Source organism: Leguminivora glycinivorella, chromosome 26 (assembly GCF_023078275.1).
Source record: "Leguminivora glycinivorella isolate SPB_JAAS2020 chromosome 26, LegGlyc_1.1, whole genome shotgun sequence".
Taxonomy (NCBI): Eukaryota; Metazoa; Arthropoda; class Insecta; order Lepidoptera; family Tortricidae; genus Leguminivora; species Leguminivora glycinivorella.
In genome coordinates, this window is record NC_062996.1 from 10,577,205 (window position 1) to 10,596,716 (window position 19,512).

The 19,512-nt window shown below is 37.0% G+C and overlaps 1 protein-coding gene across 2 annotated transcripts; it reads right to left on the reverse strand.

Annotated features, from left to right (window-relative positions):
* Nucleotides 1-1,226: 1,226 nt before the first annotated feature.
* On the reverse strand, nt 1,227-19,510 carry LOC125239834 (zinc finger protein 37 homolog). Of its 2 annotated transcripts, none has more exons than XM_048147548.1 (6): nt 19,034-19,493; nt 17,500-17,668; nt 16,471-16,599; nt 15,525-15,713; nt 3,021-3,196; nt 1,227-2,296 (listed from the first exon to the last, which is right to left on the reverse strand). In XM_048147548.1, exons 1-6 carry the CDS (start codon nt 19,187-19,189, stop codon nt 1,355-1,357), a joined length of 1,761 nt encoding a protein of 586 aa, XP_048003505.1. In that variant the 5' UTR covers nt 19,190-19,493; the 3' UTR covers nt 1,227-1,354. The 2 variants fall into 2 exon arrangements, with proteins under 2 accessions (XP_048003505.1, XP_048003504.1); XM_048147547.1 differs by lacking the exons at nt 1,227-2,296; nt 3,021-3,196 and adding exons at nt 12,006-13,631; nt 14,464-14,833 and having other exon boundaries at nt 19,034-19,510.
* Nucleotides 19,511-19,512: the final 2 nt, after the last annotated feature.

Genomic DNA, 19,512 nt, shown 5'->3' on the forward strand with positions numbered 1-19,512 from the left:
GTTTCCACTAAACACGTGTGCCATATATAACCGGTGGGCACTCTATTTAAGAATGCAAACATTGTAAAACATGGAAAAAATGGATCAGTTGCAATTGACCCCCAGTCTAAGTAGTCCCGCTTCAATAAAAAGAGGTGTTGCCACAGCGATTAACAGTATTTTTTATTCCCTCGTTAGAAATAAAACTAAAGACAAAAAAACACACGCGCAGTAGGGGCATTCCACGAGAATGTCGCTTACGACATGCAATTCTTCTAATACTTCTGAAGACGCTAAGAAAGCGAAGTTGTGTTGTGTCTGACAACCTTCCACGACTTGACTAGGGAACAAATCAAATTATTTTATTGAATATTTTTTGATTTGTTCTTTTTTCAAGTAGTTACACTACTATATACCATCCACCATGACTTGGTTAACCAATTGACAGTAAGTTCTCGAGCATTACGTATTTGATTGATACAGCTGCCATACAAGGCAAAAGCATGTCGTAAGCGACTTTCCCGTGGAAGCCCCAGTAGTGCAAATTATTGTAGGTATACTCGCCTTAATATTTCATAGCCCATATATAAAATAACTAATGTGATGTATTTTGAAAGTCTTGAAAAGTGAAGGTAACCATTTGTTTATGCTATCATGTATAACTTAAAATATTTAAGAAATAAATATAAAAATAATGCAGTCGAATTTAATAATCATAAAAAATGCATAATAGGTAGATATTTATAAATAATTGTTCGATACAAATACTGCTTTGCTACTAACAAAAACTAAAACTAAAAAGTTGTTAAACTTTTAGTTTTCACAGATTTTGTGTTTTTAATGTCTTACGTTCCAATTATTTTAAAATATTATAAATAAAATTAAGATATGTATAATTGCAGAACATAATGTACACAAAGCATCACGTATGATGTAGGTACCCCATCATTTAGCTATATCCAGAAGAGACGTGAATTGCTGTATATGACCATAGATTAAAATATAAGAAAATCATACCATCCCATATATTAAAATGCGACCGCCTAAGAACGCGCAGACACTACACCACACATAGATGGCGCCACAAAAAAAATCTTGTATCTTTCGATTATACTTGTAGATGGCGTTAAGTGTCACTTTTGACATAAATTTATGGCTCGAAAGTGACACTTAACGCCAATCTACAAATAATCGATGGCAACAAGGCATATTTTGTGGCGCCATCTGTGGTGTAGTGTATGCGCGTTCTTAGGCGGTCGCACTTTAACGTATGGTATGGTATGATCTTATATTTAATTTGAATCTATGTGTAAGTCATATTACTTCTTTGATGCAAAGAAAATACGAAAGCATTGACATGTAGTCAAATTTAAACTTAAAAATAACATTGCTCAATATCGCACTCGGGATGATGGCTCTTAATATGCGACTTCAAACTCGCATTCTGAATAAAAGCCTGTCCACATATATGACATCTGTACCGACGGTCGTTCGTATGCGTCCGTATATGATACTGCAAAGACTTAAGTCTAGGGTAGCTCTTATCACAGTACTCACATCGGAAATTCCTTTCCCCAGTGTGCGTTGCCATATGCTCTTTCAGCCTTGATGGTAGGTAGAATCTTTGATCACAGTACTCACATTGATGTTTTAAGACTTTCTGGTGATTCCTACGCTGATGTTCAGTCAACGTTTTCTGTCTATTATAGATTTTATCGCACAAATTGCAAGGATACGTACGTTTCTGTCCATGCGCTTCTGTCAAATGTTTATTTTTCAAAGCATAAGACATGAAGCACTCATCGCATCGCGGACAACGAATAATAGCTTTCTTCTTATGAACAATATCAACATGCATATCCTTGTAATGATTACTTTTAAACACCTTACCGCAGACTTCACAAGTATGTCTCTCGTCGTCCTTATGTCGTTTCAAATGGGCGTCTAACCTAGGTTTTTCTAAGAAACACATTCCACATATATCACACGTGAAGTTACTGAAATGTTCGACCATATGTGTGTTCAACGCGTTGAAATCTTCAAAGACATCACTGCACATTACACAAACTAAGTCATTCCACGTTAACCTGTAAAGTAACATCTTGTCTGGGGCCTCGAAGTATATCTTTTTTCCGTGTATTTGATCAATGTGTTGTTTGAAAGTGTTAAGGTCGTCAATTTTGGTGGAACAGAGGCGACAGTCGATGCGGGTTATGTCTATTTTGGGCATTTTTTTGTAGCCCATGAGGAGTTGGAACGGTTTCGTGTCGTGGGAGACGGTGTGCGCGCGCAGGTCCTCTGGTTTAGCGTAGTAGTCCTAGAAATTAAATGGGTTAAATTGAGAAAACAGCAAGACATGTGGGTGAGATATATTATACCAAAGACATATACAGGGTCCCCATTTTAGGAAAGTGGGGTGTTAGAAAGAGACAAAAAGTAGCCTACGTCACTCTCCATCCCTTTAACTACCTCCACTTAAAAATCACGTCAATCCGTCGCACCGTTTTGTCGTGAAAGACGGACAAACAAACAGACAAACACACTTTCCCATTTATATCATGGGAACATTAGGAACATACCCAAATTACGTGACCATATTGGGAAGTATTTTGCCCTTTGTCAAATATTCGTGTGTCTATATCAAATTTAATATTTGATTTTAATGAGTGCAGCATTCTAGGTGTCAAAAGGACCGATCGAGTCCGAAACACTGCGCTGCGCTCCAAAACCCGCATTGCTGATGTTGGCAAAAAAACCGCCAGGCTTAAATGGGACTGGGCCGGCCACGTCTATCGCATGCATCCGGATAGGTGGGCTAACATAGCCACCAAGTGGATGCCGACGAAGAAGCGAGGGCCGGGCAGGCCCAGACAAAGATGGCGAAACGATCTTGACGCCTTTTTGAAGAACTGGCCGGAGGAAACAGAGAACAGGGCGTCATGGAGAGCCAGGGGAGAGGCTTTTGCCCAGCACGGGACACTCAAATAGGCTAACAAAAAAAAAATTACCCGTTCCCTATTAGTGTGGGTGGATTTACATACCTTACAGTAGAAGCAGTAGTAGTTATTCCTTCTATTTTTGAAAGGGCAAACGTATGAATACTCTATGATTGTGAGCAGATTCTCTTCCGACATACAGTCCAAGTCTCTATCGTACGTGTTTTTCTTCTCTATCGGCGGTTTTTTCATCACCTTCGGTGCTTTCTTCGATGATGTACCTGAAAATAATTATAAAGAAATGCTTGTAGTATAACCAAAAAATTAAAATTATGAAAAAAAAACCGACCGCGACATAGTGGACCGAATTTCATGAAACATGGCTAAGAACACTCACGACTAACTCAACTTTCAAACAAAAAAAAAAATCTAAATCGGTTCATCCGTTCGGGAGCTACGATGCCACAGACACGTCAAACTTATAACACCCCGTCGTTTCTGCGTCGCGGGTTAAAAATTACAACAGCACAAGATTACAAATCTCATTAAAAAGTATACCTTTACAGAGATTCGAACTCTGGACCGCGTTGCGAAATTCGCCTGTTGCCTTTAATGTTAGTGATGGTGGAAAATTTCGCTAGCTTGGTGGCTTAGTAGGCAGAGCGCTGGACTATCGATCCAGAGGCCGTGAGTTCAAGTCTAACCCTAGGCAGGCATTTTTTTTAATACCACGTCGGTGGCAAACAGGTATACGGCCCGCCTGATGGAAAGCGGTCACCGTAAACTATGGACGCCTGCAACTCAAGGGGTGTCACGTGCGCGTTGCCGACCCATTAGAAACTTGTACACTCCTTTTTTGAAGAACCCCATACTGTAGTTCATCGGGAATACCTCGGCAGGGAGCTCATTCCACAGCCGGAGCGTCCGCGGGAGGAAATTCCTCTGAAACCGCACGGTGCGCGACCATTTAGGTTGCAAGCTGTGTGGATGAGCGCCCTGTCGATGGCATTTTAAATTAATTCTAAGCCTTGTGGCATCGAACAAGGCATTTCTTCTACTTAAAAGTTAAACATAATCTACTAGACTTTGATAAATACATAGTTAAGATAATGTTTTTATAAAATTGGAATACCTACCAAGAAAATGCTTGTGTTTAGTCAGACCGAAGTTGGATTCCCTGTATTGTACATGTATTCAGATATATTGGAGTAAGCCATGGCTCGGATACCGGTTAAATATTCAAACCGTTATCATGTACTTGCGGACAAACCTTTAAATTTCGTTTTCGCTCGAAAAACCGCTATTTTTAAACCGGTTTTTAGGAGAAGTCTTTCATAAAGGTTTCGTTCGATTAACCGGTTTAGAACAAAATAAACCGGTTTATTCCGCAGCATGATAGGTAACACTATTAAACCAAACAAAAAACTCGCTGCGTGAACGTAGGTATTTAGGTGCGTCTCGCCGCTCGTCAAATAAACCGGTTTATTTCGGTTAAAATAAAGTTCTCATAACGTTCGCGTTCTTTAAGAAGTTCGGAGTAAAATCGAAATAAACCGGTTTTAACCGATAAAAAATAAACCGGTTCCGAGCCTTGGGAGGAACTATGGCGTTCACATATTTCTGAGTACAAGTTACCGTCGTCTTTTTATCATCTTGCGTATTGTAAAATAAATCACTGCTTAAAATGTCGTCACATCAAAATATGACAGTCTAGAGATAAATTTAAAAGTGGAAAATGTCTGCCTTGGGTGAGACTTGAACTCACGGCCTCTGGATCGATACTCCAGCGCTCTCCAGAGGCCATGAGTTCAGCCTCACCCAAGGCAGACATTTTCCACTTTTAAATTTATTCTAAGCCTAGTGGCATCGATTGCAGACGACAGACGACGACAGATTCTGCTAATCAGAAGTTAAAATTCTAGAGATAAATAAATAAACGAAATAATACAACATTTTGTCGTTTATTGTATGTGCAATAATTAAATTGATTATAATGTCAGATATACATACATAGCGGGCCCCAAAAACTTCCGACAGAATGGGTATAGTGTGTTAACACTAATTCTTCAATTTTAACCATACGGGAATAAGTAAAAAAAGAGTTGTAACTCCACACATCAGTAAATGCAAGTTATTTGTAGTGACATCTGGTGTCAATCACGCGTCAACTAGCGTAAATTATCGGTACTGCTACTTGTTAATAGATGTCGCGACGAACGAGAAGTCTAATGCTTAACATACATACATACATACAATCACGCCTGTATCCCATAAAGGGGTAGGCAGAACACATGAAACTACTAAAGCTTCAGTGCCACTCTTGGCAAATAAGGGGTTGAAAGAAAACGAAATTGTGACATTGCAGTGACAGGTTGCCAGCCTCTCGCCCACGCCACAATTTAACCCATATCCCACAGTCGCCTTCTACGAAACCCACGGGAAGAAAGGGGGTGGTGAAATTCTTAACCCGTCACCACACAGGCTAACAAATTTTGCTAATATTACAATAGTATTAATCAGAATTCTGTTTTCAATTTCTTCTGCTCGTAAGATAAGCTGTAAACTGTTTTGATATTCATTTTGGCAGACGCGACACTGTTGACACCTAGTGTCGAGTAGCGGTACTGACAATTTACGCTATTTGACGCTAGTTGTCACTGCAAATAACCTGCATTTACTAATGTATGGAGTTAAAACTCTTTCCTTATTTATTCCTCTATGTTTTTAACACAGTTTAGATACAATAAAATTGCTAATAGACATTACTTATCGCTAATAATACAGCGCGTAAACCTAATAAGGGCGATAAATTAAACCAGGCATATAATTCAATATTGTTATCATTAATTAAGAGGTGTTTTTGAGTGACTCTTAATTTTCACCCCATACCTAATGAATTTTTGAAAAATTTCTCAGCAGCAATGAACTGTAAACGTGGTTGCGATGACAATCAATGACAACTGTCAACGAGCGTTTAACGCGAGTGTGTTTGCATTACGTTGCGGGCCGAATTATTTTGTATGGATAAAAAAATTATTTCAATTTTAAGTAAAAGTTATCTAATTCCATTTTTTATGTCCTATACTCACCACCGTTAAGAGGTTCGCCCGTATTAGGTTTACACCCTGTATAGTAACAAAACAAACTCAAGTCAAACCAAGTATACCCCACTCAGTCAACAAAGTGAAGTTTATAGAAAGAATTAATGTAAATGGCGCCACTTGGGCTTGTAGAAATATACTTGCAACGCCATCTAGTGAACTGTTTAGGTAAATAAATTTAACACACGACTACGTATTGTGTTTCCATTTTAACTATGCATAATGATGCATCACGTATTTTTGACTCTATTGACATTCAAATTTGAATTAATCTTTGTCAAGGTCATGCATTTAAGGGTTAACAGTCTATATTACTAGCTAGTCTCTGAGAACTACTTTTTCGGTTTCAGAATACTAGTGTGGCAAAAAAGAATATTTGCCACGATTTAATTTCTTTTTTTTTAACGGAGGGGTGTTATAAGTTTGACGTGTCTGTCTGTCTGTGGCATCGTAGCTCCCGAGCGGATGAACCGATTTAGATTTAGTTTTTTTTGTCTGAAAGCTGAGTTAGTCGGGAGTGTTCTTAGCCATGTTTCATGAAAATCGGTCAACTATGTCGCAGTCGGGGGTTTTTTCAAAATTGTAATTTTTGCCCGGGTGAGAGTCGTTATTTGGTTAACACCCATTATAAAATTTTGAAAAAACCCCGACTGCGACATAGTTGACCGATTTTCATGAAACATGGCTAAGAACACTCCCGACTAACTCAGCTTTCAAACAAAAAAAATTAAATCGAAATCGGTTCATCCGTTCGGTAGCTACGATGCCACAGACAGATACACACACAGACAGACATAAAGATAGATACGTCGTTTTTGCGTCGGCGGTTAAAAAGTTATTAAAGTCAAATTACAGAAGTAAATTATGAAATAAGGACACTTAGATTTTTTTACTAGGCATAATCCAATGTTTCATTATGGAAAACATCGCTTTCAGAAGTCTTACTTCAATATGGCGAATTTTTTAAATAGCTCCAGCCACTTGAGGGGCCATCCATTTATTACATCATACGAAATTAATTAAGAGTTAAATTCGAAAATTGCATTTTAGGAAAGTGGGGAGTAGAGATGGGCCGAATATTCGGTAAATATTCGGTATTCGGCTTATTCGGCAAGTTTTTCAATGTTCGTATTCGGCCGAATAATTCGGTTGCATTGCCGAATATTTACCGAATAAACAAAGTAAATAACTAATGAAGATCTTATTACGTATTCTATTGGATAATAAGCTCCTATTTTAGTAGCTTTCTAAGGAACCACTAAAAAGGGGTTCCCTCTATTTGGCATAACTTTAATTGTCCGAAACGATTTTCGCATAACAGACTTCGCATAATCGATTTTCGCCGAATGTTAATTTGGCAGAAAACTTATTTGTCATAATCGAAAATAATACGAATAACACATTGTCTGAAAATAAGCTCGCATAATTCTGTTTACGCCGATTGTTTTTATGAATAAAATAAATTCGCATAATTGTATTTGGCATATTTCTTAAAATCAGAATATCCACCCATACTAAATGCTGTTAAGAGAGTCGGTTTGGTTAGGTTAAAACTGCGACCTCAACAAATAAAACATTTTGTCAAGAATTTCGGTTAGGTTAGGTTAGAACTGCAACATTAATATAGTAGTATTACCTATGATAAAAATTCTGCGTAGTAAATTTCCACTAAACCATGTTATGCAGAAATAATTTATGCATAAAAACCATTCGGCGAATAACCTTTATGCATGAAATATATTCGGACAAACAAAAATATGCCTAGACAAATTATGCGTAACTATACTATGCCATAACAGATTATGCGAAAGGTGAATTATGCCAATATAGATTATGCCAAAAAGAATTCTCGATTGTAAAATTATGCCAAAACAAGGGGAACCCTAAAAAGAGATCATTGATACGTCAAAATATGTAAATAAAAACCGTAGTTTAAGAGTTAAGAAGAGTTCAGAGTTCTTTTAACTAAGTTATCCACTAAATCATAAGAACATAGTTGTAGTAACATATTATGTAACCATTATCAATCATTTAATAGTTTTAATCTCAACACCCGCTTAAAAAATTTGGCGTAACCGAATATTCGGCCGAATGTTCGGTTCGGTAAGAGCTGAACCGAATGTTCGGCCGAATATTCGTATTCGGCAAAGTCCATATTCGGCCCATCTCTAGTGGGGAGTAATAAAGAGACAAAAAGTAGCCTATGTCATTTCATCTCCTAAACTATCTCCACTTAAAAATCGCCATTTCATAGTTCCGTTTTGCCGTGAAAGACGGACAAACAAACAGACATACACACTCTCCATATTAATATGGATTACCCCCCTTTCCTCATCAATTCATCATTACATGATCACATTTGGCCTATGTATTGAAAATTTGAAACAACATTTCGGTTGCGAAAAAAAAAAAAACACAATCATATTGTTCTTACAACTAGGAACAAAGCAAATTATTTTATTGAATACTAGAATTTGTTCACGGCTTCGCTCGCGTTAGAAAGAGACAAAAAGTAGCCTGTGTCTCTCTACATCCCTGCATCTCCACTTAAAAAATCACGTCAATTCGTCGCTCCGTTTTGCCGTGAAGAACGGACAAGCAAACACACACTTTCTCATTTATAACGTTAGTATTGATTATCCCGGCTCGGCCACCAGTGGGCCCTGTCGTTTTTCTTTCGTGTATGATATCTATTTCAATTTACATGTTATTCCTAGAAAATTCTTAGTAGAAAAGAGAGTTACTGTTAAAGTAAAATGTGTAGTCACAGTACAGACAATAAACATTAAATAAATGTCATATACAAAGAAAAAGTGACCAAGGCCTCCAAGTGTTCCGAGCTGGAATCGAACCAGCGTACTCCGTTAACCGGACGGATGCCTGTAAAACCACTCGGCCATCGGATCACGAAAGCAAGGGTCGAAATTTCCAAGTATATGACACAATTACCGAAGGCTTGGCGCCCCCCGCTATCAATAATCACATGTGTTGATTCAGTTAGGAGGTCGAACTAGTTTCGGTTCTACCTCAGAGATGGCGAGGGGGCGCCAAGCCTTCAGTAATTGTGTCATATACTTGGAAATTTCGACCCTTGCTTTCGTGATCCGATGGCCGAGTGGTTTTACAGGCATCCGTCCGGTTAACGGAGTACGCTGGTTCGATTCCAGCTCGGAACACTTGGAGGCCTTGGTCACTTTTTCTTTGTATATGACATTTATTTAATGTTTATAGTATAATAGTAGTGTTACTACTTAAAAATACAAATTAAAATATTTTCAAATGAGAATAATTTAATTTGTTCTAAGAGTACAGACAATTTTGCCAATTGACAACATTTCAAAATTTTCAATGTCCCTAAATCGAAAACCATTTCGAGATATACGCCTGTAGATCACAGAAATATATTTTTTAATTTTTTTTATTACGTATTTTTAGTAAAAATTCTTAAAAATAGTTTATAGGGGAAGTGACGTCAGGTAGCTACCTCAGAGCTGCCACTATACGTAACCAAAAACATTTTCCGGTTGGGATGTCACTTGAGTTTGGCAGTGACACTTGGCGCTTACAATTCAATTTTATTTTGACGACTCTCTGACGAATTTTCAGATAATTTTGATATTTTAAACGACCCCGGATTCCTCAAGACAAGAATATTTACATGAGAAACACCGCGGGATATGTAAAGGCTGATAGCACTAACTTACCTCGAGTGGAGACTATTGTGATGATAGAGTTTATGCAAAACTCAGAAAAGTACAATCTGGCGGGTATTAGAGGTGCTAAAGCCTCGCTATCTTCGCGAGCGTCATATGTACAAAATGTTGGCTACGTAGAAGTGAAACGTGAATCATCAACCATCTGGAGATGGAATAAGCAATGATTTCATTGTGGAGGTGAAATGTCCCTCTCATCAGAAAAAACAATGAAAAATTATATAAATGAAAACGGAATGAACAAAAAATGCCAAGCCCAAATTCAATTACAAATGTTTGCAACGGAAAAGAGAAAAGGCTTGTTTTGCATAGCAGACCCAACTTTTGAAACTACAAAGAAAATTCACATGCATTGGGTAGTTTTCAATCAAACATATGTGACAAAATTAATAAAGAAAGCAGAAAGTTTCTGGGAAAAATTCATTTTTAAGAAAGTTTATGAATGTGCTTATTAAAATATATATTAGTAAAAGATCTGTTTTTATTTGTTTAAAAATTATCTTCTTAACCGTAACCAAGCATTAAAATCAGACAAGACAATAATAGTGTCGCTTAACTTCAAACTCGGGTAAATCCATTCTGCTTTAAGGTTGATTATTATTTTGTGTAAATATGGACATTTGTCTGAAATAAAAGATATCATTTCATATATGTGTAAAAATATATATAATCTGGAAAAGAATCAACCTTGTAGCAAAATGGATTTACCCGTGTTTTAAGTTAAGCGACACAATTTTGAATCATAGGTAAATTTATTTTGAAATGTGTAGTATGCATTTTATTGAGAAGTTATGTTGAAATAAAATATGTGAGTGTGCACGGGACAACGTCCCACTTTGTCGATTGCTATAAAGCCGCTTCGTCAGTTTATTAATATACATATATGTACAAGTAAATCTCGCCTTAATGGTAACTGACAAAGTGGGACGTCTTACTAAACACACTCACATATGACATAGTAAAATAAAATTGCAGTTTTGTATAAACTTATTTAATTATAACTCGAAAAGACAGGTTCTTCGAATCAATTGAGTACCTTAAAACTAACATTTTTGTATGACCTAGTTATAAATACATTGCTTAGACATTAAAATTCATTTTGATTACAATATCAATATTTCTATTAGTCTCTTTTTATTATGGAACTTTGCAAATTAATCAAGTCACAAGCAACATTAACAACAGCATCAAGACTGTTTATTAATTTGTTGTTGACTGTGCAATGTGGCTTCAAAAGTTTAAACAATCGAACTCTTCTAATAACTCGTTCTATATGAACCCGAAGACTGGCTATTACTTTTGTTTGTAAGACTTCTTGTTTGGATTGCTTTTGGTTTTTAAAAACACTAGGTGGTCGGTGGTCAATTTAATGCCTTTTTTTTATATAAAATTGTACATTGTAAGATAAACAATCCCCTCGTCGGTACTCCTTCCAAACCGGCTGCTGCACACCACTCTGGTTTAGTTTGGCTCGGGCGGTAAAAAACTGCTTGCCCGGCGTTAAACTAGTGTTGTTTTTGCAACTTTTCATGAAACAATACTTTATTCGAGGCATTTTATATTGTTTTTATATACACAAGCACAAATTCAGCGGTATGCGATAGTTATTAAATTTTGTTTGTTGATAGTGTTGACACTGTTGATAGTGACACTTGACAGTTAGACATCTCGGACTGTTTAAGCTCAATGTTAAAACTTTTTTTTTAGGAATGATTTTGTCGTTTTCTTAGGTGTATGAAACAACACATGTGACGTCAAAAAGCCGTGTCTTGACGTTTGTAACTTACGCTCTTTCTGTTCGAAGCAGTAATAAAAAGGGACTTTCGCATTAAAATAGCAGTTTTTGGGAAAAATAAAAAAATACGTGTATCTTTAAATATTGAGTTCTTTCAAACCAAACAATAAAAAGTAGTAGTCGAAAATATGAAATGTTGTCAATTTGGCCCATATTCTTAATGTGTTAAAATTCTCGAATATTAATACTAGCTCCATCTAGACGACCGTACAGTTTTCTTGATGGTACCATAGATTAAATATAAGAAGATCACACCATCCCATACATTAAAATGCGTCCGCCTGAGACGCAAACACTACTCCACACAGATGGCGCCGCAAAAAAAATGCCTTGTTGCCATCGATTATTTGTAGATTGGCGTTAAGTGCCACTTTCAAGAAAGTGCCACTTAACGCCATCTACAAGTATAATCGAAAGCTACAAGACATTTTTTTTGTGGCGCCATCTATGTGTGGTGTAGTGTATGCGCGTTGTTAGGCGGTCGCATTTTAATGTATGGGATGGTATGATCTTATATTTAATCTATGATGGTACTTACATGTTTTCAAGGTACGTTTTTCTTAAACTTTATAATTACACTTATAATTTTTAAGAAACATTTCTTCTAAGAATTTTCGATATCATTTCGATGTCCAAAATATACATAAAACAGTATTAACAATTTAAAATCAAATAACCATATCAATTATAACCAATCATCAAATAATTTATTAATATAGAGGTTCATTTGTTAACTCTGAAGTCATAATTTTAAACATTATCATCTCCCTGTGAGGATTCTTCATCATTATTTGGTTCATTAAATAATTCCACTGTCACCAAATCATTATTAGGTTCATTTAATGATTCTACTGGCACCGAATCATTATACGGTTCATTAAACCGTTCCACTGTCGCCAAATCATTATTAGATTCATTTAATGATTCTTTTTCATCATTTTGTGTACCAAGTGAGTTTAGAGTGTTTTCTGAACAATTTGGTTTGTTTGTTTCTTCAATGTCAATCTCAAAAATGACATCAGTTATTAACTGCGTTGTCTCATTTGGCTTCTCCGTAGTTATTTCAGTACAATCATCTGTTATTAATTCACTTGTTTCATCATCATCATCATCGTCATCATCATCAATAGTGACTTCAGCCAATTCGCTCGGATCTAACTCTTCCGGTTCATCCGTAAGATCAAGTGGTCCCAAACGGTTCAAATAAGCCATGAACCTGTCTCGAACGGCCACAGCCACATTAGAAGCCCTATGATTGGTCGGTTTAAACAGTTTTAGACCGTTGAGCTTTCTCTTCGATCCTTTAACAATCCTCTTCTGTGTTTTATAAGGTAGCGTTTTATCATGCTTCGCTAAAACATAGTTGTGTAAACAGCACATCGCTTTAAGCATAGCTACCGATGTGTCTACAGCAGTCTCCATCGGACTGAGTAGGATCGTCCATGATTTCATGAGCATCTCGAAGGTTTTATTCACCGTACAAGCTTTTTCGATGTACTGGTTGAATATTTTTCTCTCCGCAGTCGATCCTTGGGTTTTGGGAAAGCATCTTAACAGATTATGTCGGATTGTGAACGCTCCATCGTTTAGAAGAACATATGGGGTCGGTTCAGTGTCTCCGGGCAACGGTGTCCATGGTAAAAAATCTTTCTTATCCATATACTTAGTGAAGAATCTAGTGTTTTCTAATATATTATTGTGGCCATCTTTCGCGTAGTTTCCAATGTCTAAAGCGAGTATTTTGTGGTACGGATCGGTGACAGCTAAAAGTGCAACGGTCACAAATCTTCTGTGACAGTTTTTGTTGGATACGCTTGGATAATCTTCCGTCGGTTGAAAAGGTTTTTTGGATCTCCTGTCTTCGGATAACTGTCTAGCTACGATATGTCTGCCTCCGATGCTGCCTACACAGTTGGCGAAGTTACAGAGTTCTTTGAAACCTTCTGCGGCTTGTCTCCAAGTATGTTCCTTCGGGGCAGGCATGTAGAGAGGCTGTAGAGTGCCCCAGAGTGCTCGGGAGACATCTTTGATGATAGAGGCGACAGTGGTTCGACCAACTCTGTACTTCATTGCGAGCTCTTTGAATGACAGCCCGGCGCGAAAGTGCCTGGAAGCGAGAGAAGAATCAATGTTAAAATGGTACCCACGTAAATCTAGATTGTCTCTCAATTTAATAGATAGGCTGGACAAGTTATGTGAAAAAATTGGGAGAACTTAAAAAAAAAACTATGGAAATTAAAAGCGACAAACCAGTGTCATCCGATTTTTAGTGATATCGTTATTTTTAATTTAACTATTACTTTGTAGCGCAAGCACTTATTTTTTTGAGTCAGTAAAACTCGTATCAGTGAGCATAAGAAGTACAAAACACTATTTATTTAGACGGTACTAATAGTGCTCCTCTATGGCTGAATTAACTTTTTGATTCAATTTTGAGTATCTTGATTCTTGCGTTACTCAAAATGTCTCCGTAATTACCAATAAATCGGGTGTCTAGTATAGTTTTTGAATATTATAATATATTTAGAAATTAAGTCTTGAACATTTTAATATACCTGCACCGTAAAGTACATATGTATATACAGGCTATTACTTACAGGTGAAATTCTACAACGAAGTGTATTTTAAAAGTAGATTCACCAATATAAAATTAGTACGTTACGATACAAGTGCGTAAAAAAGGAAGTTCGAAACGAGTGGCGATAAATTAAAACACGACCGAAGGGAGTGTTTTAAATCGACACGAGTTACGAATTTCCCTTTCGCACGTGTATCGTACGACGTTTTTCAGTAAAATATTTTTCTTTTAATTTATGGAAACTCGTTTCGAACTTCCTTTTTTACGAACTTGTATCGTAATGTACTGTTTCGAGCTACGGCGCGAGTATAAATAGAATTATTCCTAAAAACTAACAAAGTGTAATATTAATTTTACATACCTCAAGCATATGGCCAATCTCTCCCTCGTCGATATACATTTTCTAAAATTCGTCTCAATCTTCTCAATCAGCAACTCCACCATACTATGCAACTCTTCAAACGACTCCTTCGACATATTCATATATTCATGAAAGGTCTGTTCACTCTCTCCGCACAGCCATTCATATTCGGTGAGACCTTCCGGTCTGTTCCGAACCCATGCTTTCTTTTTCTTAGGCTCCGGTTGCCCGGAGACATCCTCGATGGGCATTTCTGAATATTCTTCATCGCTGTACTCTTCGAATTCTATTAGGAGTTCTTCTTTGATGTGAATCTCTTCGGTGAGCAGTGCGTCTGAGGTTTCCGTGGCTTCGGAAAGCTGGTTGGTGTCTGTGCAAAACAAAAGTAATTCTTGTTCTCTCACTAAAAGCTATTGTAGAGGTTAGTTGTAGATATATTTGGTATTAGTTACAGATATATTATTATAAGTTTTTTTTATAAGTATACAAGTCCTATCAAGTACACATAACTGTCAAAGCAAAAAAAAAAAAACACCTAAATTAGTTTCATATTGGGCACATTATAATTTGATTTACCAACAGCACAATCATTCCTAGGTAGCATTCAAGGAGTGTTTTCACCGGACTAATATAAATTAAGTTCAGGGAGCATTTTAGAGTAAAGCGGACGACAACATCAACTTCATACAAATTTGTTGTGCTGACCGCTCCGCGGAAACGGTCCGTATGGCACTAAAACAAGCATTTAAGGCGCCTAGCCTTCAGGCACATCTCGGACACTGGCGATCAAATATATGAAAGAGGCGCGTTCCTAGCACACATTCTAAGCTCGTGTAGGTGAACGCGTACTATGCTTGTCGCGATTTTGACAGGCGGTAACTGTGAAGTAACCGAGAGAGGGTGGGCGGCGCTTTCATCGGGGAGCGGGAGTGGCCATACTGTACTATAGTACTCTTTATTATACTGTGCTTCAGGGATAACATACACCATAGAATTTTCAACAGGTGCGGGATTTAGTAGCTTTTACCTTTGGTATATGGTATCTATTTCAAACTTCTTACCTGCTTTCTGCTTCTTAGCAGTCTTCTTCTTTTCCTTCCCGTTTGCCTTCTTCTTCCGTTTCGCCTTCTTCTTGATTGGCTCGTCAGAGTCGCTGGAGCTCCCGTTGAAGTCTTCAGAGTCTTCGCTCTTCACTTCGGAGTCTTTGGGCAAGTCTCCGGGCTTGGATTCGGGTTTTAGGGGTTTATTGTCTGAAAATGACAAAAAAAAAAAAGGTTTGTAAAAAAAACCCCCGACATAGTGTAGCGATTTCCATCAAACACGGCGAAGGACTCTCCTGACTAATTCAGCTTTCAAACAAATGAACTAAATTTAAATTGGTTCATCCGTTCGGGAGTTACGATGCCGCAGACAGACACGTAAAACTTATAACACCCAGCCGTTTTTGCGTCGAGGGTTAAAAAAGGTTTAGCTCAAAATATTTATAAGAAACCCAGATTTTAGTTGATTTTCTGGCTTTTTATGCAATCATAGATTAAATATAAGAAGATCAGTTTCAATACTATTCGCGAGCAAACAATGGTCGAACCTATTCACGTAGTTTTTCCAATTATCTTTGTCCATATGAAATTCACTAAATTTTACCGCCATTTTATTCACAATGCTAAATTAACACTTTTAAACATTCAAACACTATGTTTAAAGCACTTTTAGCCTATTTTTGAATTAAATCCCGTCGCCAGAATGTTACGTACGCGTGCTGGCTTGCTGGCTAGAACCGAACTGGGGGTACCCGCAGATCTTCATAATCTACCCACATGTCAATACATAACACATCCCATACATTAAAACGCGACCACCTAAGAACGCGCATACACTCCACCACACATAGATGGCGCCACAAAACGGCTATTAGAATCTTGTTTTTTTTTTTTAATTATAAATATTACAATGCAAGTTACTTGTACATCTGGAAAATAATAATATGCAAAAAATGATTAAGTTTACCTTCGTCATCGCTATATGTGGGCAGCGCGTCGTCCCGATCATCCCCTATGGAGTTGTGGTCGCTGTTGTAATCCTTCGGCTCAGTCTTTAGCTCTATATTCTCTAGCTCCAACTTTTTCAGTTTGTTTTCTGAAAAAAAAAAAAATTGAACAGGTGAAATAATTGTTTGGAAATATAAAGACCGTAGACCGCATCATCAGCATCACTTACCAATCACCATCAAGTGTGATCGTGGACAAACGTCTACCTGTTAAAACTTCATTTTTAGAGTAGCCGATGCACTTTAGTTGTGTTTGTCTACCATCTATTTTCCTCTCTCAGTTATTCTAAGGTTATCTGGAAGAGATCCCTTAAAGGGATAAGCTCGCCTTTGTACATAACCGTTATAATTCTTCTATTTCTGTACAATAAAGTGTTTACTACTGCTACTACTAAAACTAACAAAAAAAAACCAAAGTCTGTGAAGCCAGTAAAAAACGCAGGCGTGAGGTTTCTAGAAAATTTGAATTTCACGCTTTTTGGTCAAACTTATTTGACCGGCTATTGCTATGGTCTCAAAAACCATGATATTTGTAAAACTTCCTTGATGTAAAAATCCTTCCTTCCTTGATATCTATAATTTATAAAAAGCCTTGTGCGACTTTAAAAATGTGTACAAAACACGAGAATTTAAAGTGTTATACATTTCTAGCCTTTTAACATTCCGCCATACCTGTGACGGTGAGAAAAATGTATGCTGATCATGATAATAATCATAATCAAAATATTTATTCGTAATAATTTTTATTAAACAGAAACGTCTGCTAACGATTCTAAACATTTTTATATTAAAGGAAAAAATGGAAAAATTATTCGTAATAAATTAAAAACTACACAATATGCATAAAGTATGACTAAAAGTACAAGGGATTGGTAAGTTTATCAAGAAGGTCCTGTCTCAGCATAATGCCGTCCCGGAGGTCAGCGCTGATCTTCGACCATTTGCGAGACCACAAACGCAGCAGCAGATGATCAACCAGAAATGCCTACCATAGTTAGTAATGGTATTAGTATCTTCCTCGGGCGGAGCCAGTTTTGCCTGTAAGAACAGCTCTTCGCATTGGAGTACTTGCTGTCTGAACGCTATAGCTTCACGCAGGCGCACCACACACGTAGCGCAGACGCCGGAGTCCTTCTCATTGTCATCTACATGCGACAACTGGAATAGATAAGACGTTTTCTATATTTTTTTCATCATATGATAAAAGCTTTATTAGATAGATGTAGTAACACAATTAAAAATAAATCACAAATACAACAAAATAAAACCGAAACATATAATTTGTTTTATGTAGATATTAATGCTTTGCCACTAAAATAATGTATTTACATGAACATTTTTATATACTTATATAAAAAAAAAAAACTAAATTTAAAAGCTAGCTAATGTCTAAAATAGGCCCTTTAAGTACAGCGCTACCAAGGATACTGGCGACATTTCCTCGATGTATCGTAATGCTGATACGTTGTGCAAGGAACTCGCTAGCTCTTCGGTCACCAGACGCTTCGCGATTTCTGTGATAAACTTGTTCGCGCTGGGACCCCATGGACCCAGAGTTTCTACGCCAAAAGGTACAAAAAGGTTCTCTTTGCCAAGACGTACAAATTGACTTAAAATGTGAGCGTCAGGACCCCTGGACCACTACAGATATTTGATGTTTAGTACATACTAAAATTTAGTACCTATTTGATACTATTTGGTACCTGAGTACATATATTTGGTACCTCCACTGATATTGAAAAATCGAGCGAATAAAGTGGCCAGACATTCTGACGTCAGGATGTCTGGACCATTTTTGGTTTACATAGTTCTAGACAACACTACTAATTGATATCTTAGTCAATATTTACTACCTATTTGGTACCTGTCAATATATTTTTTTCAAATTTTTTTGGCGTACCAGAAAAAATGGAATGGAATTTAAAGTTGAAAACTAGTGTAATTACACTAATTACTTTTATATTTCGACTATATTAATGCCACTAGTCAGTAGAGATGATGTGCGAGTGCCTAAAAATAAATTCCTTTTTAAGTTGACGCACAGGAGGGCAGGCGGATTCGCCTCTATTCTTTTGACTGGCGCTACATACTTCAACGGCACGGCCGGGCTCACAACTTTAAATTCCGTCATAACTTTTTTCTGGCACGCCAAAAAAATTTGAAAAAAATATATTGACAGGTACCAAATAGGTAGTAAATATTGACTAAGATATCAATTAGTAGTGTTGTCTAGAACTTTGTAAACCAAAAATGGTCCAGACATCCTGACGTCAGAATGTCTGGCCACTTTATTTGCTCGATTTTTCGATATCAGTGGAGGTACCAAATATATGTACTCAGGTACCAAATAGTATCAAATAGGTACTAAATTTTAGTATGTACTAAACATCAAATATCTGTAGTGGTCCAGGGGTCCTGACGCTCACCTTAAAATTAAGGATTATTTTAATGTTGTTCAACTTGACGTAAAGTTTTAACCGGATTATTTATTTATATTGTTGGTTTAGAATGTAAACTACTCACCAAGATGCCATAGCAATCCATGACCATGTCAGCGTAGACTTCCTTCTTGCCCATCCAGTTATATTCCGCTGTTAGAATCCTACATTTCTTTATAGCTCTACAACATCTGCATAACGCAGGGTCTATGATGGGCCCGTTACTCTTTTGGACACTCATTTTGAACTTTTCACTGTCGTATTTTCACTTTAAAACTGTTTAGGGACGTTTATAATGATCACTTATATACTATCCATACATATTGCTTAGTTAAAATAGCTTAAAAACTATTATAAATACATTTTATGTGATAAAAATGCTACATTCATTGCCGAAAGCTTCGCTACACGCCAATATGTCAATAACCAATTGCGTTTCGTTATTGCTTTAGCATTTTGGCATACAGCGTTGCATTGCAGCTCGATTATAAACTTAACACAATCGATTGTGTTAACATTTGGAAAGTTTTGCTTTATCTGTACTTTAAAAAGAAATGTTCAAGA

What these genes read in the sequence shown, in the direction of transcription:
- LOC125239834 (XM_048147547.1), bottom strand. Translation starts at nt 19,189, where the DNA reads ATGAGTGTCCAAAAGAGTAACGGGCCCATCATAGACCCTGCGTTATGC. An exon ending in CACATATAGCGATGACGAAG is followed by an intron (nt 15,714 to 16,470) that starts GTAAACTTAATC and finishes TGTCATTTTCAG; the next exon opens with ACAATAAACCCCTAAAACCC. An exon ending in AGATTGGCCATATGCTTGAG is followed by an intron (nt 13,632 to 14,463) that starts GTATGTAAAATT and finishes TCTCGCTTCCAG; the next exon opens with GCACTTTCGCGCCGGGCTGT.